A 16,597-nucleotide genomic window follows, 5' to 3' on the forward strand; every position below is an offset into this window, starting at 1 on the left:
TATGATTTATAGGGAGAAAGCAGATAGGGACTATATATAAAACCAGGAATAGGGCTTTCTACACCTAGGACCTTAGCATAGCAAGGCAGCCTGGTGGTGCTGGCATTTGAAGCTTGTGCTTTATAGATAACACAAACCACTCACCTACTTCAGTGCTGGAGAGCACTTGGGACCTCATGCACAGCTACACTACACTGCCAACTTTTCATTTCTTCTGTAGAGCTGACTTTAGAATCCTGGATGCTGCTCATGGATGCTACTTCAGTGCTGGAGAGCACTTGGGACCTCATGCACAGCTACACTATACTGCCAACTTTTCATTTCTTCTGTAGAGCTGACTTTAGAATCCTGGATGCTGCTCATGGATGCTGCCTCAGGGTTCTGTAGAATCTACTGAGCAACATTCTATACCAACATTATGCTATGATGACTATACATTTTCTAGTATAGTTCCCGGTATAGTATTCGGGCTCATATGGAAGAGGTGGTAGGTATATCAAGTAGTGAGAAACGAGAACAGACAATGGTTCATTAGAACCATCACCTTTTAGGGCCCTGTAAATAAATAAACCTACTTTGTTACAAATAAAATTGGAATTCCTTTTTATTTCTCTTTCTTCTTGAATCTTATTCATATCCTCGACTCCCTCTGCTTGAATTTGTCCATATCCATTAACTGCATTTAAAAGTTTGTACCATCAAATTGTCAATGGAAACTAGTCAGGTAGTCCTGGAAGATCCTGATCAGTTTCCTGGCAGAATGGATGCTTGTGGTTTCACCATGGGCTTCCTCTTACTAGCCCATTTCCTGCTTCCTCCAAAGTTTCCTGGTATGTCTGCCAAGCATTGCCTCCCTTCACAGGCTTGCCCAGTGCCTTTGTTAAACTGGTTAAGCGAAGCTTCTTATAGCTAGCTCTTCCTGCCAATCAGACACTGGGCTTCTAAGAAGCAAGGTTTGCAGGCATTATCCAGCTTCATCCTCCTTAGGCCTTTCTGCCCTTAGCGTCAAGCTGCGATTCCTGTGAAAGTTGATGGTTACTTGGGCAGAGACCATCCAAAGTCTGAGCACAGACCTTAGTACAGAGAAAGTGCTCTACCAAAGGAGGAAGTGGGGCTGTGAGGAGGAGCCAAAGGGTGGGGAGGAGCTGAAGGAGGGCGGGGAGGAGCTGAAGGAGGGCGGGGAGGAGCTGAAGGAGGGCGGGGAGGAGCTGAAGAAGGGCGGGGAGGAGCTGAAGGAGGGCGGGGAGGAGCTGAAGGAGGGCGGGGAGGAGCTGAAGGGGAATGGGGAGGGGCTTGAGGTTGACACCGCCCAGCTCTTATGCACTTCAGCATGGCTTTGGCCTCGTCCGGCTCTGGAGCCGGGCTGTTGCGTTTTCTGCGTCTAGTTGGGCAGCTCAAGGTGAGCGGGTGGGATCGGCTTGGCCGGGAGGCGGTGCGGCCCAGCTCAGGCACCGACCTCACGCAACCTCCCTCGCTCAGCCCGGCGTTGCTGGCGGGTACGCAGCCGAGGCTGGACCGGGGACTCGTGCACGCTCCATGCCCAGCGCGGCCACAACCCAGGCCATGGCGATGCTGCGGAGCGGCAGCGGAAGGCAGGAGCCGAAACCCCTGCACGTAGGCTGTGGAAACCTTCCTCTATCACCGTGACTTCCGGAACTGTTGGTTTCAGTAAATCGGTTTCAGCGTGCACCAGCCCTTGCTTGGCAGAGCTTGTGCAGAGCCCCCTTTGTTCCAAGATGAGCTGTTCTGTAACACTGCGACTATTTGTGAAATTCGTTAGATGCATAGAACTCCCAGAGAAAATGCAGACTTACACAGGTTGAGAAGTAGTGAAAGGCTTGACTGCCATGGAAACTCCTCCAAGCCATCTGAGTTAGAATTGGAGAGTCTGTCACATGTTGCATGTACAAAATATTCTATTATTGTATGAAATGAGTTTTTGGACGGCACAAACCTACTACTCTCATAGTTAGGAATAATACTGGGGCTTTGCTTTGCATTTTTCCTAACTACACCACAGATGAACAGCACAGGCTGGCAGCCTGGAACTTGGGTCTTCACCTGTTGAGTTCTTAGATTCCAGGCGTGTACCACCAGGCGTACCACCAGTTTTGCTTTTATGTCTAAAAACTTTTTGTGTATTATCCCATAGTTATACTTCACTAGCACAGAGTAAAGACTATTGGACTTTTGTATACTTTTGAACATTTTTGTATATTTGTGAATTGTCCACTCACTAGTGAGATTTCAGATTTTTATCGATATGATTAGTTTAAATGAAACATTTTTAAAAAAATAGGTTTGAAACCACGACTCAGCTGACATGTGGCTCTGTGGCCATTCTCTGGCATTTTCTTGAAGAGCACCTGTCATTTTTTGTTGTTGTTCCCAGGGATAGTGTTTTGTTTAATTCCTTATCTTATTTATTAGAGAGTTCCACGGACTGGCTGGGTATACAGAAATGTCGAAAAGCCAGAAAGCGTGTCAGATCACATGTACCGGATGGCAGTTATGGCCATGGTGACCAGAGATGACCGTCTTAACAAGGATAGGTAAGTTATTTGAACATTGATGCTTATGAAGGTTTCTGGACTCTGTGTGAGGATGACTTCAGTTGTAAACTATAGTAAGTTTTCTGTTACATTCTGCGTTGGTCTCAGGGGAAACAAGTGAGAAGTTAGGGCCTTAAAGGGTGAATATGTGTGAATTGTATCTTTGCATTAATTAGTATTTACTTGGCTTTGAACTATCTGCTTTTATGAATAATGATAGCCATTTCTGAGGCCATATTGTTGAACTAGTGTGGCAATAACTACATAGGAGCTATAAAGAGTTAGCATCTCTTTAGATCATCAGCAAGTTTTTGTTTTTGTTCTTTTTAATGCTTGATAATCACAAGACAAGAGTTTACAAAGAAGACAGCAAATGAATTGCACAGGACTGATGTGGCTTCAATAAAAATTACAAAATAAGTTAGGGTAGGAAATTAGCCAGTTGTTCCAGTAGCAGGGAAGATCTCATGTTCTTGGTTGGTCTTCACGGGTTAGATGGCATCTGAGCTAAGTGACATAGGTTAAGAAGTAGGGAAAGGCTTTGCATATAGAGTGTCCAGAAACAAAATCCTGGTGGTGAGAAGGTAATGGAGTACTTTGGGGAATAAAAGGAAGTAAGGTTGACTACAGGGATGTTTTTGGGGAGCCCAGCAAGTCCTGTTGCTCTGCAGATAGAGTAGAACTTAGGGAACTTAGAAACAAAAACCACAAGACAAAAATGAAAAGTCAATTGGAGATATGAATGAAGTTGGTTAGAGATTTTGACCTGGACCAGAAAAAAAAAAAATGGAGGTGGGAAACCTAGGAGGCTTTGAGACCCTTTGTTGAGTATTAAGACTGAAAAATGCCAGCCATTCTGGGGCACCTGCCTCATTATTTGCACCTGCCATTCTGATGATTATTCTCATAGCCATGAGTTAAATGATCAGTATGGAATGAGAACATTATTTAATGTAATTTTCATGTCTCCCCTATGAAGTACTTCCCTCTATCCCCTGTTAGTGATTCTGGGCATCACACTCAGGACCTTGTGCATGGTAGGCCAGTACACTACAAGCTGTAAGGTCAGTAGCCTTACCATACAAATTCAAAACCCTGTCAGTTCAGCTGCATCCATTACCATATATATTGACTGTTTTGGCAATAGGACATTGGAGTTCTAAATTTTGTGTAAGTAAAACATCTCCTGACTTTGTGGAACCTCCTAAAATGAGCATTTGTAAAATCAGCCATTTTTTTTAAAAGTCAGTTTATCCTATACTCTGTTAGACCATACAGATAGATAGTATTGTGTTAAGTATTTATAAGCAATTCTGATTCAGTACTAATATAGGTTGGTAGAGTATAATTAGTTTAGAAAGTATCGTATTAAAATAGTCTATGGGGGAGAGAAAGAAAAATATATTATTAAGCTTAAAAATAGTATAGAGGGCTGGAGAGATTAGCTCAGTAATTAAGAGTACTGACTGCTCTTCCCCAGGTCTGCGTTGAATTTCCAGCACCCACATGGTGGTTCACAACCGTCTGTAATGGGATCAGATGGTGTGTCTGAAGACAATGGTAGTTTGTTAACATACATTTAAAAAGATAGTGTAGAAAGGATACTTATAGTGAATGTGATTTTGTGTAATTATTCAACATTTCTTGCCTGGTCAGATGTATACGCCTAGCCCTGGTTCACGATATGGCAGAATGCATCGTTGGGGACATAGCACCCGCAGATAACATCCCTAAAGAAGAGAAACACAGGAGAGAAGAGGTCAGTGCTGTTTATCGACTCTGTAAAAGACCTCACGGAGGACCTGTCCCCTAAGCAAATCCATTCACTAGCCCTGTTGCAGTATAGGAGGACACTACCTAGCCAGTCTCAGAAGGGGGAGATTGGAGAGGATGTCTGTTGAGATTTAGGGCCTAAGTGTTCAGATGGAGCTCAACTTATGACAGTCAACTAGCTGAGTCTGTATAGAGCTGAGTCTGTATAGAGTTTGTAGACAACTAGCTGAATCTGTATGGAGTTTGAAGACAACTAGCTGTGTATGTATACTTTGTAGACATCTAGTTTAGTTTGTATAGAGTTAGTAGACAACTAGCTGAGTATGTATAGAGTTTAGTACTTAATAGCTTAGACTTTGTGGGACTAATGACGAGAGGTTTTCAAGAAAGTCTTGCAGTAGGTTGTCCATACTGAGTGTTTTTAGAAAGTTAACGGTCTTCTCTAAGCAAGGGTTTCTTTACCACAGAATTGGTTTTGGCTTATCCCCCTCCTACCCCCCCCCCCATTGTTTAGTGTAAGAATAGGACTATATGCCTGTTCCCCCTGTGTTTGACTCAGGAACAGATGGTCATATTGGTTTTCTATTTTCTTTTCTCTCTTTCTTTTGCTTCTTTAGGACAGACAGGCTTTCTCTGTGTAGCCCCAGCTGTCCTCAAACTCACTCTGTAGACCAGGCTGGCCTTCAAGTCAGAGACTCTCCTGTCTCTGCCTCCCAAGTGTTCAGATTAAAGGTGTGCACCACCACCACCTGGCTTTTAAGCCTATAGCACCTGGTATTCCCAGGCAGTCTCCCATCCAAATACTAGCCAGGCCGGCCTCTGTTCTAAAATCAGACAAAATGGGGCATGTTCAGGGTCATATGACAGTAGACAGGCTTCAGTCTTCTTAGTATGTATAGATAAACGGCATGGCTTTCGTTAGAATAGAAGAAATAGCTGGGACTTAACTCAATGTGTGGAAATTATCTTCCCCATCACAGGTAATCTATTGGGAGAGAAATTCTCTAGATCACAAATATATTCATTATTACAATTACTGTTTAGTAAAATTTTAAGTTAGCCCTGTAGAGGCTAGAACTTTAAAAAGTTAAAAAAAAATTGCTTTCACAGAAATAAAAAGCTTTCATAAGATACTAAATTAGGGTCAGTGGAAGCTACAAACTCTGAGGCCAGGGCTGGAAAGAGACATTTTTGAGGCAGATGCAGAAAAACACAGGAAGAAGGCTCCCTTAATCCCTTCCTCCTCCACCTCTGACTCTTTCATCCTTACAGCGAAGAAGGGGTGGAATCGCTTACTGCAAACGACTCGACTCATGAGCCTGTGAAGTTGGTCTTAAGTCATTTAGTAAGGAAGCTCTTATCAAGATGGCTTAATACAGAAGGTAGGTTTAAGAAGCTATTTTCAAAGCTGGTGGAGACTAGAGCTAAAGTCCCAAAGAAGAAAGAAGATGCCATACAGAACTGGAACTAATTTAGGTTCAAACCACGCTAAACTACCTTGGAAATGTTATAAGACTGGGTCGTCTGTCCATCTTCCTCCCAAAGGACAGGTTCAAACTATAGCTTGTGCATCATGAGAGAAGGAAATATTTCTCAGTATAGGTCTGGACTGTTGTGAAAAAAAAAAAAAAAAAAAAAAAAAAAACCTTAGTTTGCTTGACAGAATTCATACAGAAAGAAAGCAATCTGCTGCAATTCTCAGTTACAGAGAGGAATTGGCACTTGAACCAGAGGATGATGGGTAATGAAGTGTGATCTAGAGTAAGAGGATGGAGAAGAAAGGCCTGGTTGGTGAAGCTTGGTGGAGGACATTGGTTTCATGTCTGTATAAATACAGACATTAAAGTGAAAAATCATGCTGAAGATTGCTGTGGACAGAGGAGCTGACATGGGGAAATGTGCCAGGAAAGGAGATACACTGTCACTCTGGAAGGGCATGAGGGTTTTCTCCACAGAGAGCATGCCAGGCCCTTCTCAAGAGGAATTGTAGACATAGTAAAGGTAGCACAGCTGCCAGAGGTGGAGGAACATAATGACTCCTGACAGGATGGGTCCTGCTTAGTGTCGCCTGGGGGAGGAGCACAAGGTTCCGAACGTCCATGGTGCTTGCTGCTCTCTTCTGGAGTATCACATTCTGGGTAGGAAAAACCCTTTCTGGCCCCCATCATCCTTGCTGCCGCCTACTCCTGCTGATTTACAGAGGAATAGGCAGAAGACCGAAGCAAGCCTCTTAGAGAACATCAAGTTCTTGGCTGAGAAACCCAGGGTCTAGAGAGAGCTGGCAAGTCATTACCTCTCCAGGCCGCTGGTCTAGGTTCAAGAACAGGAAGGTTGGGAATCCTTTTACAGATGGTGTTTATGCACAAGATTTGGCTCTCTGAGACATGCATTAAGATAATTAAATGAAGGCTCCTTGCCCTCAGGAGAGACATGCATAATATTAACCTGAAGCATCATTTGCCCAGAAATTTCTTGCCTGACTGGGCAGGATTTTCCAAGAGCATAATAATTTTTATCAGTAAGAAGCTTTTTAATAGGTCAGTATTTGGATGGTGTGGTCTCTGAAATGCTAATTCAGGCTTTGGGATGTGCTCATAAAAATAAAGTATCTTGCATGAGGGAGTCAAGGGCTACATTTTGTTCTGCTATGTTCAGTGCTGGGCCAGTGAGCTAAGAAGAGGCAGACAAATAATTCCTGTTCAAAGCAAAGTGTTTAAGCATGTACTCCAAGTAGATTGGGCTTCAATATACCTATACTCAAATGTCTTTTGAGGACTTCTGAAAAATAAAACAAGAAATAATGTATTGCTGGAATAGTATGGTAAAACACACTGCTTATGGAGACAATATATAAAAATTATTTTCTCAAGTTCATTGCGAAGATTTACAATGAAGAAACAAGAAGAATGAAAGTATAAAATACAATTCCTGCCACTCAGGGTGATGTGATCCTATAATTACGTGACTGAGCAAGCCACTCAGGATGGTGCCTCCACCCATAAGAGCACATTGCTGGTACTGTCAAGTTCTGCTTGCTCTAGATGCAGTTGCTACAGGACATTTTTCTTTCCATTGTTTTATAAATATGCACACAAATACCCATTCCTCTTCTCTAATTCATTGTCTTCTTTTATATGAGACCTTGCTCTTATTGAAGTTTATGTTTAACAGCTTATTCTTTTCAAAGAGTTTAGCCTCTGGTTACCACCAGAATAGAGTAAGAGGTAGACAGGGTGAAATGGTGAAAGAATTTAAGGGTATTTGGAAGCCAGTTGCCCTTTAAAAGATGTGACGTTTTGGTGAGCGGTAGAATGGTCAAAGGGAAGGAAGAGGCTGGACTGCAGATACCACGTAGAACTTAGAAGTACTTATGAGTGAGGGAAGACTCTGCTGGACAGACACATCCTGGGAAGGCCCCAGAGTGGCCACCATTGGGTTACAAGAACATCCCTTCAAGCAGTTTCTGGGGACACAATCGTTCAACCCCACTGGCTATTGTCCTGCTCTTTGACACTGTGGACGACGACCAGAGCATAGGAGAGTACTTTTGGATGGGCAGTGACTTGAGATGGTACGCTCCTTTGGAGCAGAGAGGATAGAGTGTTCAGCAGTGCATTCTGGGAAACTTTAATTTCTGTTATGTCATAGTGACAGTAATTGCCTTTCTGTGTGATGCTTTTAAGTTTTGCAATAATGGAAGTAATAGAAGATGAACACAATTTTTTTTTAATGGAACCAGTAAAGGCCAATTTACTAGGAGTTATTCAAAAGATTCGAAGTCCCTTGTTTGGCTTTTGTAGACTAGATACTGACTTAGATGAAGGTGAATGTAATAAGTGTAACGGTTTCATATTTCAGGAGGCTATGAAACAGATAACCCAGCTGCTGCCAGAGGACCTCAGGAAGGAGCTATATGAACTCTGGGAAGTGAGTATACATTCTGGGCTCATTTTATATTTATTGTTATTGAATTGTGTATGGCCTGCCTGTGTTTTAGTTGCTCAGATTGTGTTACTAGTGTCTAAATTTGCTGTGGTTTTGCCTCCCAGCTGCTGCAGAAACTTCTCTGCACTTATAGAGGTTTTCCTTTCTCTTTTTGCTTTTTGTTTTGTTTGTCCACACCCATGTACCCATACCTAACTCTTTTCTTTGTGTGCATGCGTCCTCACATGTGTGTGTGAGTGAGCAGGTGAAGGTCGGCTGTCGTTCCTTAGGTATCCCTCACTTTGCTTTTGAGACAAGGTCTCTAAGGGGCACAGCAGCTTTAGAATTACAGCATGCTAGCTTCCACTTTGGGTCTGGGGATTGAATGTAAGACCTCTTGTTTGCAAATAAGCTCTTTTACTGACTGAGCCGCAGCAGAAGGTGTCTTTGGGGAATATTGGTTTCCATCTAAAAGCAGATACTTTTAAGTAGCGTTTGAAGTATGCTCTGTAAGGTGGGGGATAGCAGAATAAAGTAAGGTTGCTCTTCATCCAGGCAGAGGAAAAGAGGAGATGTGAACTTATGAGGTGAATTTCATTATCTCTTAAGGACAAAACACTCCTAGAATTTGGAAAGCTTTCTAAGAATCTGCCAAGAATGAAGTTGTGTGCAGAGAATTCTGAGTGCATGGGAGAAAACTCCAAGAAAAAAGACAAGAGTCTTGTGACCTCAGTTTTTCCAAAACACGAAATTGTTTTTGGAATGTGTTTCATGCTCCTCCCAGGTGTAGAGAATAGGAATGAATTTACTTCAGATAATTCATCACAACTGGCTATTGTTGTTTATTTATATGCCTTTATTTAAAAACAAAACAAAACATGTTTTTGCTACATAAGGCTTGTCCGTGTGATTGTATACAGCTTGAAGTCATGAGAACTTTGCTCAGGTGTCATCTTAAGCCCCAGAGTATAAATTGTCTGATGCTCTGAATAAAGTTGGCTATTGTTTGACACTTCAGATCTACCTCACTTACGGGCTCTATTCTCCCAGGCCCCACCACTTCTAAAGTGGAGATAGTACGTAATTCTTTTTTTTTTTATGTTTTTAGCCTCTAAACCTTAGAGGTTACAGGAAGGTAACCTAATGTTTTTATTTTGTAGCTTATATATTTTTGTGTTTCCCCCTCGCCTCCTCTTTGGTTGCAGTTCTTACAGGAAAAGTAAGGAAACTGATTGATTTTGTTGACAGCAGGAACGGCCTTTCGCCAGCTTCATCCCAACACACCCAGTCAGACTGCTCACTTCTAGGCCTGTGCACTCCTGAACAGTTCAGTGTTCGAGACTTCTCTGTGGTTGGTTCTTCACAATGGCTCCTAGAGCATCGTTCCCTAATGTCTTGCATTTGACTCAGTCTCTTGGTAAATTTTTTTTTGTTGTTGTTCATAAAATTAACTCTCTCTGGATATAAAATATCTAGCTCATAGTTTCTTTTCCTTGAGTATATTAAGTCCATTTTTCTTTTTCTTCTAACATATAGCATTGCTGTCAAAGTCTGGCTGTCAATTTATTCTCACTATATGCCAGATTCTATTCTTATATAGGAGTACAAAGAATTTCTTTTCTGTCTGTTAATTTTCATTAGAATGTATCTTTGTATTGATCATTCTGAGTTAATTTCCTTGGGTATTTAATCTGTGCTTTTAGTATATTTTAGGGAAAAAAATGTAACTGCAAGGAAATTTTATTGACATCTAGCTTTTGTTTTTCTTTCTTTATTTATTTTATTCTACTCTTGCATGCTTTTGTTCTTTTTTGCTAGCTGTCAGTGTTTTCCAGTTTCTTGGAAACCCTTTGTATCTTACTTTTTAAAATTGTTAAAGGGATACTCTGTTTCCGTTTGTACCTCTCTTAGGCGTATTATTTGTGCTCAGGTGCCCCTAGATTCCACATCACTTAGAAATCTTCTCAAAAGTGAGCTTTACCTCTCTTCTTTTCTAGGTTGTTCCTTAGCGTCTTACTTTTGTGTGCGTGTCTTTTAGTTCTTTGGGAGTAGTTTGTGGTAGGTTTGATCTACTTTCAGATCTGAGAATATCTTTCTGGTGTAAATGGGAAGTGTGTTACTTTCTCTTCTATCTGCTAAGTTTGTGTGGGATCTGACCAATGGCATTATCCATTGCTCATCTCGGTTTGAAATCATATTTCCTGAACTGATGGAATAAGATTTAATTCAGGTCTCCCACCTAGGGTAGTAGTTGTTGTTGTTTTTGCTCTGTTTGTGTGTATGGATGAGTGTGTGTGTGTGTGTGTGTGTGTGGTTGTATTGGTGCTTTAATAATGTAATATTAGGGAAATATGGAGACTTTTAAAGGGACTTCTTAACTTTGTTTTCCTTTCCCATACTTAGGTCTTTTCTTAATCCTGATAACCTTTACTCTACTCAGTTTTTATTCGCTTGCCAGCATGGGTCCTTGTTCTGGTAAAAGATGACCCAGGAGTCAGACAGTGAGTATCTTAGGACTGGACTGTCCTTGTTTAAGCTCCTAGTGCTCATCTACTGTTGGGTGCACAGAATCTTGCCCAGTATCTTTCTGCATACTTGAAGCTTATAGTGAACACCCACTGCCTGCTAAGTGTACCTTGTACCCCAGTGCTTTCTTCACACAGGTGCCAGTCTTAAGCAGGCTTTTGGAGGTCAGTGGCTTCTCTCACTTGCATATAGTTTGTTTATTTATTTATTTCACTTCATAATAATATTTCTCAAATTCTTCCATATTTTCCTGTCCTTGCTGCCCAGATTTTAGAACCTGATTTTCCTGCTTCCAGTTTACCTACTGCCCCACACTGCAAACTGGAGTAATCTTTATGAACACCAAATCTGAATGTGCCCCTTCCTCTGGGACCGACCCCACCACGATGCCCACGATGCTCAGTAAGCTGAGATTCCATACAGGAAGCCTGGGCCCTGAAAACACCAATGCTTGCTTTCATATTTAGGGCTTTCCTTTTCCTCTTCTGTCCTATGACTCTCAAGTCTGATGTGAGAAACAGTTCTCAGCAATTCTTTAACTGTCAGAATAATTCTCACCCCAAGAGCTTGGTCTACAGTGTTCTTTGCCCAACCCTGACTTTAAATTTACTTATTTTCCATGTACATATGTGTACACGCATGTATGACACGGCACATGTGACGGTCAAAGAACAACTTACTGTTATTGGTTCTTTTTATCATTTGTGTTCCAGTCATCAGGCTTGGTGACAAGCACATTTACCTGCTGACTGAAGAGGCATGTCACCAATCCCATGGCTTCTTGTTGAAAGATAAAATTACAGAATGCCGTTACAATGAATTTTTAAGGGAAAATTCAACAAATTGCATGTCTTTTAAAGTATTCTGTAAATTCATTAGCATTCTCTATACAGTGGGTGGCATTAGATTGCTTTCTGTTGCTGTGATAAATAGCACGAACGGTAGCAGCTTGGGGAGGAAAGAGCTTATTTGGCTAACAGGTCCTGGTAATAGTTCATCATTGAGGGAAGGTAGGATAATAACTGAAGCAAGAGGAGAGCCAGGAACTACAGCGAAGCACTGCTTTCTGGTTTGCTCTGTCTGGTTTCTCATACACCTCAAGAGCATCTGCCCAGGGAGTGGTACCACTCACAGTAGACCTGAGCCTTCTTGAATCAATCACTAAGAAAATTCCCCACAGGCATGCCTACAGGCCATTCTGATAGAAGGAGTTCAATCCAGATTCCCTCTTCCCAGGTGACCCTAGTTTTGTGTCAAGCGGACAAAAAACTGACCAGCACAACAATATACTGTATTTCTGAACACTCTTAATTTTTTTTTTTTTTTTACTGTGAACAGAAAAGAAATTCTAGATTGGTTTGCTTAGAGTATTCAGTGATGTTTAGCCAAATTGTGAACCTGAATTTAACTGTAACTATATAACTATGAATATGAATGAACACTTAAATAAAATGTAATTTTCTAAAAGTGCCTTTGAGATAAAGCAAAATATATTAGGCTTCATGTTTAAATGATACCGCTGTGTAAGATTCAGCTCTTACCAAATTCAAATGACTGCCTTTATAAGAATAAGGCTTCAAATGCAACTAGGACGCCTTTGAGTGATTTGTTTATCGTGTCTCACTGCCAAGAAAGCAGGACTAAATTATTATCTGAACACATCTGTGGTGGAATTACACATGGGAATTCTGTGGGGAACCAGTTGGGGATACTTTGGTCTTGATAGTGAAAGACTCTGAGAGGAGCCCCTTGCTCAGGCCTCAGGACAATAGCGGACACCCAAGAACTCATGATAGACGGAGCTTGTTGCCAACTACATGAGGCTTTATTCGGGGAAAGCCAGAGCTCTGGGGACAACTCATATCCCATGCAGGGGTAGAGGAGTCAACCTCGAGGGGAAAGAGGACCCAGTTTTTATAGGCCCTCAGGGGGGAAAGGAGAAGTGGGGAGTAGGGGATTTCCAGATCTAAACAATATCTATTCTAAAAGGATTGATTCCTCAAGAAATGGGTATGGGAGGGAAACAAGGAAAGAGTCTAATGAAGGTGCAGCAGTTGGCCCCAACTATGGTTGCTGGGGTGATTTTCCCAGCAACCAATATCACAAACACCTGGCAGTGAGGTGCAGCAATGGGCACACACCTGGTCAGAACATTGGCAGACACACAGGTTCGAGGAGTGGCCAGAGCATTGTGCACCTCTATTTTTCTAAATCAGTGAAGCTAGTTCTGCTAACAATGAAGTCTATTTTGCCAATTTCAGGGCTTCTGTGACCTTTTATATTCTGTCAGGATCTTTCAATAGAAGAATGATTCTGTACAGCATTAATTGGAACTTGTTGTGGCAGGTGATGTGTTCTGCTCTGAGAATGCCCCTGGAACTCCGTTTCACTCAGAAGGGACAGTGGGAAAGAAAAGGTAGAAATGTTCCTCCCCTCCCACCAGATTCACCATCTCCTGCCATAAAAATGCATACACAGTAGTGTCTGTAAAATTCATAATTCTCTCTAATGTCCCAAGTAGTTGTAACCCAGAGGGTCTTAACTAATTATTCTAGATGGACCACAAGGAAGGAAAGAAGGGAGGGAGAGAGGGAAGAAGGGAAGGAGGGAGGGAGGGAGATTAAAACCAAGAATGGTGAAATATGCCTGTAATCTCAAGTCCAGGGAGGCAGAGATGGGCAGATCTCTGGGATTCCCTGGCCTCCTCGCCCATGCAGCAAACCACAGGCTGATGAGAGATCCCACCTCTGTCTCAAACATGGTAGACAGCAGTTACAAACATGTTCATCTGCACATGCATACACACCACACACACACACACAGGCACCCATACATATAATTAAATTTCTTTAAAGGAAAAAAAAAAAAACTGTTGACCTTGAAACCAAGACAGGAAGAGAATTTGGAAGTGTCTGAGACTTCCCCCAGGGCACTCTGTGGTCTTTGTGGAGTGATAATGAATGTCCTTGCATGGAGTCCTAGTGCTAATCTGTGCCTGCAAGACACGTGTCTCTAAATATCTGTACAGTGTGGAGAAATGCAGTTGGGATTGAATATTCGTTCCCTAAGCTATGATTCTGACTCCATGTACTCAAGTAGGAAATTCCCTAGAACCCCCTACCTGGCAGCCTAATCATAACCTTTAAATGTCTCTTTCCTTAGGAGTATGAGACTCAGTCTAGCGAAGAAGCCAAATTCGTGAAGCAGCTGGACCAGTGTGAAATGATCCTTCAGGCCTCAGAATATGAAGACCTAGAGAATAAGCCTGGGAGACTTCAAGACTTCTATGATTCCACAGCAGGTACTCATGCGCGTAGACTTTTTTGATTGGTTGGTTTGGTTTGGCTTACTCTTAGTGTGAGGACTGATGATGGGATGTTATTGAGCACATCGGTTCCCTCTTCTGACCTTTCAAGTAGAGCATCTGGAAATGGAAAATGGGAATGGCGGGATGGTTGAGATGCCAGTGGCACTTGGGAGCACTGTAACATTGATGGCTGAGCACCATTTTCACATTCTGCCCTGCCACCTGCCAGCTGCTGGTCTCTTGATGTCTCACAGCCCATTGCCTCATCTGAAAACTACGAACCAAAATTCCTTTTTCAAGTCCAAAGTTGGTTTTCAGGGGGAGATAATGAATGTGAAAGGGCTCTTGTCTGTTAGTGCTTTAGACCTGTAAGGTTGGAGTAAGTGATTTAAATCAGGTCTTCCACCTCCTTGCTCCAGGTGGGCATTATAGTACCTCATAGCACAGCCCTGGCCTCCGAAAGTGTGGGTTTGAATCTTCCTTATGCCATGTATATCTGTAAATCTCCATAAACACTTAGGCTCTTGGAGCCTTTGTTTCCTTTTCCTTGCAGTGGGGATAGCTAAGTCTGGTGCGGTACATGCTCACACTCAGAAAGTCAATCCAGAAGGGTTGAGTTTGAGGACGGCTCAGTTAAATAGTAAGACTATCTTTAAAAGGAAGAGCTAGGGATATAGTTCCGTAGCAGAGCACTTGCATGCCATGTGCAAGGCCCCAGATTCAACCATCCAATATAACCTGGGAACACTAGAAGGACTTACGTTATAATATTGTGTCTAGATGTTGGCGGATAATTCTTGTGATCCGCTCAGAGCAGCAGCTGGCACTGTTAGCTGTCTTCATTTTGATAGTTTACAAAACAAGAAGTTACACCTACCGTGTTACAGATGGTCATTCCTATAGCTTCAAATATGACTCCTTGTTCGTTTCCTGGGAGCCCTTTACAGTCAGCTCTGTGTCTATTTCTTCTGAGAGGGTTGTAAGGACAGGCCTTTCTCTGGTCTGCCATGATCCTTGTGTGGCCTTAGCAAAACAAAATCCTGGCTCACAGACTAATCTCCAAATTATTATTTGCTTGAAAATGAAACCGGTTCAGTTTTCTTTTTCCAGCTCTGTTTCCTCTAGACAGGGCTGTCATTATTTTATACTGAGCTATTGCTGTGACTTCCCTTCAGCTTTTCTTCCTCCTCCTCCTCCTCCTCCTCCTCCTCCTCCTCCTCCTCTGTGTCCTCTCCCTCTTCCATTTTCTTCTTCTCTCTCCCACCTTCCTCTCCACCTTCCCTTTTATCTGCCCAATCATCAGCTCCCCTTTATTTTACAAACTAAGGTGGGAAGCAAGATTACAGGAAATCACCTGAGTGCTGACTCATTCCTTGTTCGCAGCCCCTCACAGGAGAATGGAATTAACATCAAATATAATTAGCCCCAGGCTATCAACAACCCCCTCAACTCTCACCCAAGCTTCCCCTACCGTTCCTGATAAAGGCGCTCAAGGGCTGCTGTGTAGTGTTCCTCCAGTTCTTCCTAACTCATGACTCTTTGATTCTCATCTTTGCCCCATCATAACTGTTCTCCTTTACCTTTCCTTGATGTAGAATCTCCTGCTTGGGGATATGGTCCAGCTCAGAGAACAGGGCCCCTGAGAGCCATGGGGTCAAGCTGAAGAAGTGGGTGTCTTCTCTCATCAATATGGAAATGTCTTTTTCCTCCTCAGGAAAATTCAGTCACCCTGAGATAGTCCAGCTTGTTTCTGAGCTGGAAACAGAAAGAAATGCCAGCATGGCCACAGCCTCAGCGGAGCCGGGCTCCTGAGATCGCCTTGCTGCTCCACAGTGCTGCTTTCTCTGTTTCCTGGGGTTTTCCCCAAGATGAGAGTCTGTTTTCTGTGATCTGGTCTTGAACAAGAAAGGTGAGATAATCCAGACCCTAAAAGAAGCCACTGAACTGGAAATGCACAGGAAGATGCCGTGGATGAAGACTGGAGAAGAGAATGCTTTTCTGTGTGAATTAAAAAAAAAAAAAGCTGTTAAACACTCCAGACTCTGTCTTCTGTTTTGCATTTCTTGAATTCCTTTACTCAGGCTTACTACTAGGCTATATCCTTGAAGGTCAGATTCATTGTAATTTAGGCTTTTTAGGTATAATTACTTGTAAGACCTGATTCTTCTTCAGATGTGGCAGGAAGCTACCACTGTGCACGTTAATCCTGTGTTGTGTCCCCCAGGTGAGAGGCTCATACCACACCGTCTCTAAGCTAACTTTTGATGCTGTTTAAGAAAATGTTTCACTCTGGCTGGTACAGGCCACCCTAGATCCTCTTCTCACCACGCCCAGCTAGAGCCAGATTTTGAATTTAATTGTGTGCTGCTTTAGGCCCCTGACTATAGATTTCTAAGCCTGTTAACAGGCTTGCACTGTTTCCCAGTGCTTCATCATGTGCGGATTTAAATTGGGGCATAATATTTCCAACACCATGTGTCTTCCCCTTTAGCTTTTTTTTTCTCTGATTTCATGG

The 16,597-nt window shown here is 42.5% G+C and overlaps 1 protein-coding gene across 5 annotated transcripts; it reads left to right on the forward strand.

Moving 5' to 3' along the window:
- Positions 1-1,245: 1,245 nt before the first annotated feature.
- On the forward strand, positions 1,246-16,120 carry Hddc2 (HD domain containing 2). 5 transcript variants are annotated; one of them, XR_003948792.1, is made up of 7 exons: positions 1,246-1,614; positions 2,431-2,552; positions 4,209-4,311; positions 5,598-5,707; positions 8,184-8,252; positions 13,938-14,076; positions 15,797-16,104. XR_003948792.1 is itself a non-coding variant. In XM_030245251.1 (6 exons), the coding sequence occupies exons 1-6, from the start codon at positions 1,282-1,284 to the stop codon at positions 15,892-15,894; spliced, it is 864 nt and encodes a 287-aa protein (XP_030101111.1). In that variant the 5' UTR covers positions 1,246-1,281; the 3' UTR covers positions 15,895-16,120. The 5 variants fall into 5 exon arrangements, 3 of the variants coding, with proteins under 3 accessions (XP_030101111.1, XP_030101112.1, NP_081444.1); XR_003948793.1 differs by lacking the exons at positions 13,938-14,076; positions 15,797-16,104 and adding an exon at positions 9,455-13,931; XM_030245251.1 differs by lacking the exon at positions 5,598-5,707 and having other exon boundaries at positions 15,797-16,120.
- Positions 16,121-16,597: the final 477 nt, after the last annotated feature.

This window comes from Mus musculus, chromosome 10 (genome assembly GCF_000001635.26).
Source record: "Mus musculus strain C57BL/6J chromosome 10, GRCm38.p6 C57BL/6J".
Taxonomy (NCBI): domain Eukaryota; kingdom Metazoa; phylum Chordata; class Mammalia; order Rodentia; family Muridae; genus Mus; species Mus musculus.